The sequence below is a fragment of the Bos taurus genome, chromosome 9 (genome assembly GCF_002263795.3).
Source record: "Bos taurus isolate L1 Dominette 01449 registration number 42190680 breed Hereford chromosome 9, ARS-UCD2.0, whole genome shotgun sequence".
NCBI classification, from domain to species: domain Eukaryota; kingdom Metazoa; phylum Chordata; class Mammalia; order Artiodactyla; family Bovidae; genus Bos; species Bos taurus.
The window spans coordinates 69,539,999-69,552,816 of NC_037336.1; the positions used below are offsets into that span (position 1 = coordinate 69,539,999).

At 37.6% G+C, this 12,818-nt stretch overlaps 1 protein-coding gene across 2 annotated transcripts in view; it reads right to left on the reverse strand.

Moving 5' to 3' along the window:
- Window positions 1-255: 255 nt before the first annotated feature.
- Window positions 256-12,818, reverse strand: part of MED23 (mediator complex subunit 23) — a 43,663-nt gene continuing 31,100 nt past the window's right edge. Inside the window, exons 22-30 of one of the 2 annotated variants that reach the window (XM_024996539.2) lie at window positions 12,253-12,423; window positions 11,597-11,813; window positions 9,389-9,625; window positions 8,268-8,433; window positions 7,634-7,706; window positions 4,833-5,047; window positions 3,782-3,902; window positions 2,918-3,049; window positions 256-1,339 (exon numbers count right to left, since the gene is read on the reverse strand). In XM_024996539.2, the coding sequence (XP_024852307.1) occupies window positions 1,172-1,339; window positions 2,918-3,049; window positions 3,782-3,902; window positions 4,833-5,047; window positions 7,634-7,706; window positions 8,268-8,433; window positions 9,389-9,625; window positions 11,597-11,813; window positions 12,253-12,423 (1,500 nt within the window). In that variant the 3' untranslated portion in view covers window positions 256-1,171. The remainder of the gene's footprint in view (window positions 1,340-2,917; window positions 3,050-3,781; window positions 3,903-4,832; window positions 5,048-7,633; window positions 7,707-8,267; window positions 8,434-9,388; window positions 9,626-11,596; window positions 11,814-12,252; window positions 12,424-12,818) is intronic. The other variant, NM_001205762.2, reaches the window with a different exon arrangement.

A 12,818-nucleotide genomic window follows, 5' to 3' on the forward strand; every position in this document is an offset into this window, starting at 1 on the left:
TGCATGGCAAATAAAGATCCAGTGATTATAAAAATATGAATCATGAAGAAGATAAAGGTCTAGGAGGAATAATTTGGAAACAGAAGTTCACAGTTAAACTTCACTAATTCTTTTTTAAAAAAATCAGCACCTCTTAATTCCTAGGTTAATGTCAGTCACTGACTATAGCATACAATCCATGGAGGTGGCTCAGTTCTCTGTTCTAATCCAGCCAGTACATTGCCTGGCACCCAGCAGACGCTCATTCAAACTGAGTAATTAATCAGACAATTTATTCATTCAACAGATTTTACTAATTATTTTCCAAGTCTTTTACAATCTTAATGCCACCCCCCCAAAATAACAGTGTGTCTCTCAAAATCTAATAAACTCTAAAGAACCAAAATGTATATGATATTTAAAAATATAAATACTTAAAAAATTTAAGACTATAAAAATTCAAAGAATCACATCATCTGCCAAGTAAGTGTGTCAACCTGGAAAAGTAACTGATTTATTTTTAAAAACAGGTATTAAGAAAATTGAGTTTCTTAAGTTATGTTATTTTCTTACATGGCTTCCAACTCATTTCATATAGTAAGTTCAAGTCCACAGCAAAGGCAAAAACTTGCCAATCTATCTCAATAGAAATATTAGCCTGTTTACTTGGAAATCTATGATAAAAAGTTTAAGCCATTTAAAAAAGAATATGAAATTGTGTTTGCTCCTTTAATGCAATGAAATCTAGAGACCTTTACTTGACAAAAATCTCTTGTTGCAAAGATATACCAAGAGAGATTTATGTATAAAAGAATTTGTAATAACTATTTTACATGTGTGGTGCCTTTAAAACTGGATTTGAAGACTGAATAAGTTATTAATACTAAAAAATAAAAACAAAAACAATGGTCAAAACAGGAAAGATTGAGAGTGCCTGGTAAAGGCCATTTGATCAGATATGTCCATATCCTAGGCAGCTCTAATACCTTGCTGTGGATACGAGCAATGTGTAGTTTACGTGATCTCTTAGAGACAAAGCAATGGGAAGACAGGAGTTGGAAGTCAACAGATCCACCACATGAATCAAAATAAAACAATCTGAACACCGCTGCCTCTCCTCCACCACAATGTAGCACTGTCAGGTTCAGATCTAATAGACTCAAGTCCACTTTCAGCACAGCACACTCTGACTTCACTGAGTCACCGGCAGAGACCCTGGCACCTGAGTAGACTGAGGTGCTGGAGACCCACTGCTGACGGCTTGCGGAGGCACGGCAGCCGGTTCCATCTTGCTAATGTGAGTGATGAATCGAAGACGGAGTTTTAAAGCCGGTTTTAAATTACAGATAATCTTTTCTACCTAAAAAACAAAAGCACATTAAAACATATTTTCACCAGAGAAGTTCAATTTCCCACTTTTAAAGAAGTGACTTACACATTTCCTGAGACAATAAACCAGGGAGTAGAACAGGTGGATGAGAAGTTTCTCTCATATTTTGTGTTTTAACAAAAGCAGATAAAACTATTTCTTTCTTACCTGAAAAAAGCATGTGTTGTCCCTCACACACTATTATATATATGTACATTTGTGTATGTGTATCTATCTATATATGCATACACTTAACAGAAACATACTCACTGACCTAGACAGCCAGTCACCCTCCTGCCAAAAGCTAGTAGTTTACACTGGGGGTTCTACACATCCACCAAGGGACTCATCCTTTTAAAACCCCATCTTTATGCAAAGCACCATTATATTTCAAAGATCTTTGAATAACTCAGGTTCAAAACATTTACCTATACAGTTAACTTTTTTTGGTTTTGATTTACACCTGGAACGCAAACTAAATCATATTAGACTTACTCTTACTTAAAATGCTTTAAAGAAATAAATACATCAAGTAGTTCCATAGCTTTCTTAGCTTTACTTATATATTCTTGGATCCTACTAGGAAAGATCGGTCCATTAAAAATCCTTCCTTTCTGTATTCCCTTGTGTCAAAGTTTCTTAGGCTCAAATATAAGGAATATGCTAAAAAAAAACATTTCTCTGTTGGTCTCCACTTCACAGTCCTGCGGAGGCGCAAAGGAGTCAACACCCTCCCAACTCCACGTCACCAGCTTCAAAGAGTGAATCCTCAAGACTAGGATTTACATGCTTACGTGTACCAATGTATATTCCTTTCCCATTTTACAGAGAAATAACATTAAAGTATGGAGAGGAGGTCACTTAACTTCACCTATTTGTCCTCCCTCCACCCTTCTAAAAGAGCTGAGATTCTGGTTCCCACAGACAGGAAACTCAGGAGGTATTAAAGAGGTATTTAAGGAGGTTCTTTCCACTTGGAGACAGCCCTCCCAGGGAGTGGCTCTTTATATGCTGAGTCGCATGCCTTTTAAAGTGACACAGAACAAATTTAATACCTATTCCAAATGGCAACCTCCCACCCCTCAAACAGTTAGGATAGAATTAATTCCCTAGGACTTTAAAAAAAATTCAAGTTCAGCACCCTCAGTTTTTAAATACCCTTCATGAGTTATTCTTCTGACCCTCCTGGTTTTAATCTTGTAGTCACACTGCTATTTGTCTTATGTTCTCACTGTGTACCCTAATCACTGTGGGGAAAAACAGGCTCTGCTTTACTCACTACACAAGGCCTCTCTGATCTTTTCAGTAGCCACGCTGTACTGTTTCTTCCTGATGAGTTTACTATTAGTAACTCCTCAGGTCATTTTCAGATGTTTTGTAACAAATGTCAAGAAGGAAAAGTGTGAGAAATTATAATAGATATTTATTTTTAAATTGGCAGACAATTGCTTTACAATGTTGTGCTGGTTTCTGCCATACAACGTGAATCGACTATAAGTATACCTATGTCCCCTCATGTTTAAGTTTTCAAAACTAAACATCATTGAAAAATAATTAAAGTGAACTTACTTGTTCTTTTACACTGTCACCAGTAAACATATACTTCATATGATACAGGAAGTCACAGATGGGATCCATGTAGTTTAAGTGGGTGCTACACTGGTCTACGTTCAGCAACATGTCATAAAACGCCACACCAATCTATTTAACAAATAAAATTATTTAAATGGTCAAAAATGGTTCAGTCATGATGCAGCTGGTCTCCGTGACAAGAACAGCACAGAGGGTACATCCTTGTTGAGGAACTGTCTCTATCACACAAGCCTCTGTGTACATGAGTGATACGGAACTGCTTGTATTTATGACGGAATTCAGAGTGCTGCCAACTGACCCCAAGTAGGAATTAAATACACTTTCTCTGCCTAATTTAAAATTTAAAATTAAGAGGTAGACAACCCCTTTTCTGGAAACCATCTCTCAATTTCTGGGATACTTGGCAGTCTCAGGGAGCCTTTATATACTGTGCCTTCTTAGTTCCACTGGGTGTCTCACACTGCAAAGTTCTATATTTGGGGCATTCTCTTTTCTCTACACTTCTGTTACAGGGGATCAACTTTAGTCATTCCCATGACTCTGACGAATTCCTCTGTGCTATAGTGCACATGCTCAAATGCACTTCTCCATCTTTAGCTTTCTTCTCAGCCCTGATGATGAGTATTTTCCCCTGCATCTCCAGTTCAGCACATCCCACACCAAACTCATAGGCATACTAAGTTACGGGGATGCTAAGGCCTTAAGCATTACTCTTAGATCCTGCTAAACTGATTTTCCCACTAATGGTAATGATATACAGTTTGAAAAACACTAGGAAAGAAACCTTAATATACATTTTAGAACTTAATCTTACCATTGAAAACCCAGATTAAATTTTACCTCTATCATACATCGAGTTCTCTCTTGTTGAAACCTTTGTAAAAATGGTCCCACAAGGTGGTACACATAAAGCAACTGGAACTCAGTCTTCACTATAGGAAGAAGTACTTCAGTGAGAAATCTAAAATTTAAAGATCAAAATAAAAAATTCTTGTGACTCGAAATCAGTTAAATTGTTTGAATTTTGTTAATATAGCCTATCCAAGTATTTTCAAAATCTGTAATAATTTTTTTAAAGTTTATTTTAATTCTGGTAACATTTCTAATTAATCTCACATCTCTCACTGGCTCTTATTTTCATTTGATTATTGAAACAATTTACTTCAGATTTAGGAGTTGTTCCTAATAGTACAATTACTGAATGACGGAATGTGAATTATTTGAAATAAAAGAGGATAATCAACCTAATATAAAGGCCATTCTCAAGAAATTTAAATCTAATTAATACAATTATACAGTCAAAAATAATAATCAGAAGATAGGCTACTATCAGGTATGCAGTACAAAAGGCAAATTTTGCGATATATTCTGGAAAAAGCATGCATTTGATTAAGCCCATTGAAATGATGCTAAAGCTGAAACTCCAGTACTTTGGCCACCTCATGTGAAGAGTTGACTCACTGGAAAAGACTGATGCTGGGAGAGATTGGGGGCAGGAGGAGAAGGGGACGACAGAGGATGAGATGGCTGGATGGCATCACTGACTCGATGGACGTGAGTTTGAGTGAACTCTGGGAGATGGTGATGGACAGGGAGGCCTGGAGTGCTGCGATTCATGGGGTTGCAAAGAGTGGGACACAACTGAGCGACTGAACTGACTGACTGATTGAAATGATAAAGGAAAACTGAATACGAGACTATTACTTATACATATAAATTAATTTTCTTCAATTAATTCTGACATAAAGGAGTCTTTCTGACACCCAGAAACTACTTAAAACTTTTACTGTGTCAGCTGTTCCACTGAATCAGATATATACCCCAGGTGTACAAGAGATTAAAAAGCAAAAACAAAATAAGTCAAATGTTTTTAGGAAATCATAATACCTACTTGGGAATGAGAGAAAGCTGCCCGATGCTGGAGTGGTGCCACACTGCATGTGCCAGAGCTAACGTGTAGCTACAGCTCATCTCAGAGTAGGACTGATGGCAAGCGGTGAAATCGAAGAGCCGGAAAGGATAGCCGACCCACTCTGTCTCAGACGTCAAGCTGGGACTGCTGATAACACTCACTATTCGATCGTGAAGGACAATCCAATACGGCTCCTTTAAAACCAAGAAAAAGCCTGAAGAAAAACACCATTTCTCTAGTATTCCACTCTATATCCAGTATTGTACTCCAAAAGCCGAAAATAATAGCACTTTCTCAGTCTTTAATGTTTTCTATTTATCCAGCTTGTGTGGCTTCACAATGAGTCAAATTAAGGCAATAACAACCTGGGGAGAAGTGTCTGTGAGTTAAGAGTGCTCCAGACATGAGTCTGTCCAGTTAACTTAATTGCTGATATTTACTACATGGTAAATTGACTTTATCTATATTTACTATACAGGTAATGCTGGTACACATTTATAATTCACAAACATGTATATATTTTGGAGGAGTGTAAGGAAGAAGTGATTCATAAAGATGCATAATCAAACAAGTTTGGAGAGCACTGCTTTAGACAATATTACTGACACGCAAAGATGTCAGACATTGGTGTGGTGCTGACTAGACATGTGTGGAGGTCACAGAGAGAGACACTGCATGAGTGGAGAAATTATAGAAGGCTTCGCTGAAAAAGCAAGCCCTAAGTTAGCAAAGAATGAGTAGGCTTTAGGGAAGGTAACAGAAGGAAAAGCATCCTGGTATATTCTCTTATATGGCAGAAGTACCTGAAAAATGTCTCAACAAGCATCATTTGCAGGAGGAAAGGATAAATTAGAGATACCAAGGGAACACTTCATGCAAAGATGAGCTCAATAAAGGACAGAAATGGTATGGACCTAACAGAAGCAGGAGATATTAAAAAGAGGTGGCAAGAATACACAGAAGAACTGTATCAAAAAGATCTTCACGACCCAGATAATCACGATGGAGAGATCACTAACCTAAAGCCAGACATCCTGGAATGGGAAAGCAAGTGGGCCTTAGGAAGTATCATTATGAACAAAGCTAGTGGAGGTGGCAGAATTCCAGTTGAGCTATTTCGAATCCTAGAAGATGATGCTGTTAAAGTGCTTCACTCAATGCGCTAGCAAATTTGGAAAACTCAGCAGTGGCCACAGGACTGGAAAAGGTCAGTTTTCATTCCAATCCCAAAGAAACGAAACGCCAAAGAATGCTCAAACTACCACACAATTGCACTCATCTCACACACTAGAAAAGTAATGCTCAAAATTCTCTAAGCCAGGCTTCAACAATACATGAACCGTGAACTTCCAGATGTTCAAGTTGATTTTAGAAAAAGCAGAGGAACCAGAGATCAAATTGCCAACATCTGCTGGATCATCAAAAAGCAAGAGAGTTCCAGAAAAACATCTATTTCTGCTTTATTGACTATGCCAAAGCCTTTGACTGTGTGGATCACAATGAACTGTGGAAAATTCTTCAAGAGATGGGAATACCAGACCACCTGACCTGCCTCTTGAGAAATCTGTATGCAGGTCAGGAAGCAACAGTTAGAACTAGACATGGAACAACAGACTGGTTCCAAATAGGAAAAGGAGTACGTCAAGGCTGTATATTGTTAGCGTGCTTATTCAACTTATATGCAGTGTACATCATGAGAAACACTGGGTTGGATGAAGCTGGAATCAAGATTGCTGGGAGAAATATCAATAACCTCAGATAGGCAGATGACACCACCCTTATGGCAGAAAGTGAAGAAGAACTAAAGAGTCTCTTGATGCAAGTGAAAGAGGAGAGTGAAAAAGTTGGCTTAAAGCTCAACGTTCAGAAAACAAAGATCACATCATCCCATCACTTCATGGCAAATAGATAGAGAAACAGTGGAAACAGTGGCTGACTTTTTATTTTTACTTCAAAATCACTGCAGATGGTGACTGCAGCCATGAAATTAAAAGATGCTTACTCCTTGGAAGAAAAGTTATGACCAACCTAGACAGCATATTAAAAAACAGAGACATTACTTTGCCAACAAAGGTCCATCTAGTCAAGGCTATGGTTTTTCCAGTAGTCATGTATGGATGTGAGAGTTGGACTATAAAGAAAGCTGAGCACCAAAGAATTGATGCTTTGGCACTATGGTGTTGGAAAAGACTCTTGAGAGTCCCTTGGACTGCAAGGAGATCCAACCAGTCCATCCTAAAGGAAATTAGTCCTGAATATTCATTGGAAGGACTGATGCTGAAGCTGAAACTCCAATACTTTGGCCACCTCATGCGAAGAGCTGACTCATTTGAAAAGACCCTGATGCTGGGAAAGATTGAAGGCGGGAGGAGAAGGGGATGCCAGAGGATGAGATGGTTGGGATGGCATCACCAACTCAATGGGCATGAGTTTGAGTAAACTCTGGGAGTTGGTGATAGATAGGGAGGCCTGGCATGCTGCAGTCCATGGGGTCGCAAAGAGTTGGACACAACTGAGCTACTGAACTGAACTCAAAGGATCTAGATACATAATATGTTAAGGGGTCAAAAATAGATCAGATTTTAGTTGGAAAACTAAGGTTGGATAGGAAAGTGGGACCAAGGGATGCAGGGACCCATAGTCAGGTAGATTTATTTAGATCTGATGCAAAAGAGGCACTGTAGATTTTAGAAGCAATAATAAAGTGAAAAAAAAAACAAAAAAAGAAACATTTCATTAATTGCATGATGACCTTGTTTAAATCAAAATGATTAACTTACTGGTAGGGCAGTGATGATCAATCCAATGGCATTCATCCATGCTGTAATGTTCTCTCTTGGCACTAAAGGCTGACTATTAGTTGGGAAAAAGAACAAAAAGGTGAAATTATAAAAACATTTTATATGGTTGACACTGTATCTTACTTTGAGAATATATATAATTTGGGGTTGACACTGATCTATCTCAATAAAACTACAATGGGTTTTTAGTGAGTAAAAATATAAATAAAAACTAAGTAAGGCTTTTCAATTTTTTCAATTTTCTTCTTTAACAATGGTTGCTGAGCTGAAAGACTATTTCACTTATTTATATTTATTCTCCAATCATTATCCTCTACTTTATATTGGCCTTTAAGAAGAAAATCTTGAAAAACTGTCTTTAGGGAAAAGTTAACGTTATGCCTAAGTTAAATGTCAAACAGCTAATAAAGAGTAGAAGAAAGAACAAACCCAGGTTTTCTGGCCGTTCAGGGCTCATTCCATTTCACCTTTATCACTAAGACGAGATCTGGAACCTAAAGATAGTCACTATTCAATGTGCCCTAGCCTTGGGACAACAGGTGTGTCTTACAGCTCCAAATAAAATATCATTCTCTTAAACACTGAATCTTATTGCACGCAACAGGATACACACCTCTTCAGGACAACATTTAGAAGAGCATTTCCAACATCCTGGCCGGAAACAGCCAAGGCCATGAGTTCCACACAAGTAACATGCAGTGCATGGGCAGCGGGGTTGGGAAACTCATTGAACCTCCAGTCACAGTTTGGGAATGGACCAGGAGATTTGCCAGCCATCGGTGCAGACGATTAAAGCAATAACTGGTTGATAATTCTGAGATTAAAGGCTTCTGTTTGTATAGTGCTTTACAGTTTTCAAAGGTTGAACATGTAAACATTTCATTTGATTATCAATATATCTGATTATGAGCCCTCAATAAGTGATTTATTGGAGAGCTTAAGAGGCAAACAATACAAACTGAATACAAATAAATCTGACATGTGTTGATAGCAACCATGTGATCAGCCACAGGTATCAATGACTGGTCTTATATGAGTGGGTTCTTATTACCATGACATGACAGCTGTAGATGCAACCAAGGTATCCAAAGGCTTTATCAACCTATTTTCTCTTAGTTGTAGGAAAGTTAATAAGAACATTACTTTCTCATGAGTAGCTCTTTTACTTCAGGAAGGAATTCCTGTGTAGGAAAATTAAATCAGGCCTATATATGTAAAACTGCTCTATTTAGTAAATAGAGTGGCATCGTGTATAGATATATTAAGTATAGTGGGTTAATAATTTAAAACAGAAGTAAAGAAAGAAAACACCAATATAGAATCTTTTTCACTACCAAAAAATGTTTTACTATTATCTACTAATGTTTTAAAAATTATTCAGGGATTTATTTAAAGCGACAAAGTTCTATGTTCTCCATAGAACAAATGCATGTACTATAATACATAGTGTATTTATTTAGGAATGTTTTTCTTTGAAACAAATCTCTTCTCTAAGGTTTTGTTTTTTTTAAATAAAAGTTTTAATGGAGTAAATTTCTGCCATCTGGCATTATGCTGCTGATTTAAGACTTCAAAACCTTTACAGAAGTAAAAATTAAAAAATAAAATGTTCTAAAAAACTGAAGTCTTAGAATATATAAAAACTTTGGAATATTTAAAATGACAATATATGTTCACACAAATCAACATATAGTTATTTCTGTAGAGTCTGGAAAATCACAATGAAAAGGATATTATCTACCAGTCTGCCAATCAATTTGCAGTAGTAAGAGTCGTCTGGGACCCAGGGATTGTCTTCTCGTGCATTCATAGCATTTTTAAGGTAAGTGTCACTTAGACACCAGCCCTGTGGTCGGTTATCCTTGAGCGACCCAATGATTGCATGGACAAGTTTTCGTTTGAGACTTTCGCGATTTCTCAGGTGCATTTCATAATAATGCAGAGTATTATACAAATAAGTCACTGGACGATCTGCCAAGAAGAAAACATCACTACAATGTTTACCTGGTTACTGACAACTGTGAAAAACTGATCTATTCTCAAGATTGCCAAAAAATAGCTCAGAAGATTATAAAACTATTACCCATGTTAGGCAATTGCATACAATGGCTATTTTTATTTTAGGACAAGGCAAAAGGCTTCTAACAACATACACAGCTTCTACTGAAGGATAAGCATCACATTTAGATGCAGCAATTCCACTCCTGGAAATTTTTCCTGCAAAAATGATGCATGTGTAAGCAATGTAGCTGCAGCCTGTTTATACTAGCAAAAGATTAGAACAGCCTACATGATGAAAACAGGGGACTGGTTAAGTTAATCATGGCATGTATGAAGCAGCTTTGTATGATCTGATACTAAATAATCAACTGTAAAACCTTATAAAGGTTAATAAAAATAGTGTGTATATTATATTTGTGAAAAAAATAAACTACAAACCCCAGAATATTTAAGGTAGGATACATAAGAAACTGGTAACAGTGACTGCCTACAGGGAAGAAAGGAGGAGCTACAAGAATAAGCTAGAGGACAGGGGTGGGACTGACCACTTTCACTGCATCAGGTGCATATATTACCCAATCCAAAAAGAAGAGTATTTTTAAAGGAAAGCTCCCTTGAACTTCATATCTACTCTGCAGTGCTAAAATGCAATTCAGACTTCTGCTATGAAGGGAGATATCTTACATAAAAGAGATATCTTAGGTCAAGGACTAAGAAGAACTGCCTCCCCACCCCCTCCACCACCCCGCCAGATAAAATACTCTCTATCCCCCTAGAGTGGGTATAGTCCGTGGCTGCTCCAGGACTTCCATGTTCTGTCACTGACTTCACTGTTCTCAGTCACCAGGCTCCAAACTTGAGAGTTGTCCTTGATTTCTTTCTTTCGATATTCTCCCCATAACTGGTCACCCAAGCTCAATTCCTACTCTTGACTCTCTCTCCCTTCCTTCTCATTTTCAGTGTCACCACACTTGTTTCCGGAGAAGGCAATGGCACCCACTCCAGTACTCTTGCCTCCCATGGACGGAGGGGCCTGGTGGGCTGCAGTCCATGGGGTCGCTAGGAGTCAGACACGACTGAGCAACTTCACTTTCACTTTTCACTTTCATGCATTGGAGAGGGAAATGGCAACCCACTCCAGTGTTCTTGCCTGGAGAATCCCAGGGACAGGGGAGCCTGGTGGGCTGCCGTCTATGGGGTCGCACAGAGTCGGACACAACTGAAAGCGACTTAGCAGCAGCAGCAGCATACTTGTTTAGATGCTAACTGACACAAGTCTTTGAAATGGCTTCCTCCTTCCAAGACACGCTGCTACTAGAACTGGACTCACCTTTCTAAAATAATGCTTTCCATACCATGACTTTACTCAAGAACTTCTAGTTAATTCTCCATTATCTGTAGATTATAAAACCAGAACTTCTCAACCTGGCATTTACAGTGATGAGTTGCCAGGTACAATTTAGCCCAATGAGGCAATTGTTTTTAAAAAATGCCTTGTTTTTAATACCTCCATGATTTTTCCAAAGGATTTCTCCTGCCTATTTTGCTCTCTTCTCCTTTCTGTTTATAAAAATCACATACATTATAGTTCAAACCCTACCCATCCAAGAAGCTTGCCAAGATCCATTTAGTTCACAGTAATATCCATCTGTTCTGAACTAATACTTCTCTCTTTCTGTACTGATTTGATAATTAATCACACAATATATAAAATAAGGCATCTCTTGCATATTATTTATTTTTGCTATAATTTACTTATTAATATTTTTATGTTGTCTATTTTATATATCAAGGTATCATCACATAGCACTTCTCCCGAAAATGCTTTTATTAAAAATTATTAAAATAAAACCTTTATAACGATTATTATCCATATGATCATGTTCAGCCTACTTCTGTCTATAGAGAGCTTAGATGGAATTAAAATTTGAAAAAGCTCACCATGAAATTTATATAAGCCTCCCAGGTGATCTAGTAGAGTCTCCAGTGATTTGGATACCGGGAGCAACTCTAAAAACCTGTGGATTACTATATCAAACACTGGGAGGAATCGGAGACACACATTTCCAAAATAGATGGGCAGATATGGAGACTGTATCGGCACAGGAGGATCAACCTGCTCCGCCAGGCCCTCAAAATAGAGCTTCTCCGGGTATTTCTGTGGAAGTGAGCAAATGGTAAATGTTTAGGGCATCTTTTTAAAATTTTCTTAAAAAAAAAAAAAAGAGCTAAATAAACCTGCCATTTTTCAAAGAACATAGAACTATGTTTGCTCCGGTAATGCAATGAAATCTAGAGTCCTTAACAAAAATTTCTATTCTCCTAAAGATATACCAAAAGAGATTTACATATGAAAGGACTGGATTTAACTCTTCATTTTCTATTGTAAGTACCCAAACCTATTAAAACTGTAGTTTCAATTTGTTCTTAATATTAGAGAGACTCTAGAACCTTAAGAAAGTTTAGGCAGCTAAGTCACTTCTACACAGACTGGACAGACAAGAACAGACCTGCAGAGAAAACAGCCAAGTCAATTAGCCAAAGACCTAAAGTTTGGCCTTAAAAGGATGAAGTGAAGCACTAATTTTAATTAGTACCTTGTGATAATTCATGTGCTTGGTGTGCCAGTCATTCTGTAGCCAGTGTTCTGGGGAATTTTCCTTCACAAAGTCACTTACTCGATTTCTAAAATCATTTGGCTTGAGTAACAGCAACTGAATTATGAAATAACAAACTTGGGCTTCATTCCCTTCGTGGCTACGCATGGCCTTTGGAAAAAAAACAGAACAATTAAATGAAAATGACCAACCTATGCAAAAGCAAGGCTCCAGAGAGCCTAAATTTGAGAACAGTGAAATCTCACAATTAGAACTTTATTGTATAATCCATCCCAAAATAATTGTTCAGCATTCCCCAAACATGCCTGACACCTTTTTGCCTAGTTTGGGCTCTCACCTGGAATGTCCATCTTTATTTTTTGAAATTTAGCCCTCTCTTGAAGACCCATCACCTAAGCAGATGTGATCTTTCAGTGCTGCCTGGTAATACTTTCCCTACACCTCTAACTTACTATTTACTGATTCATAGACTTATCTTATTTCCCTTACTAGACTGTAACCATCTTTATATCTATGCTGTAGAGCTGAGAGGTGAATGTTAAGCA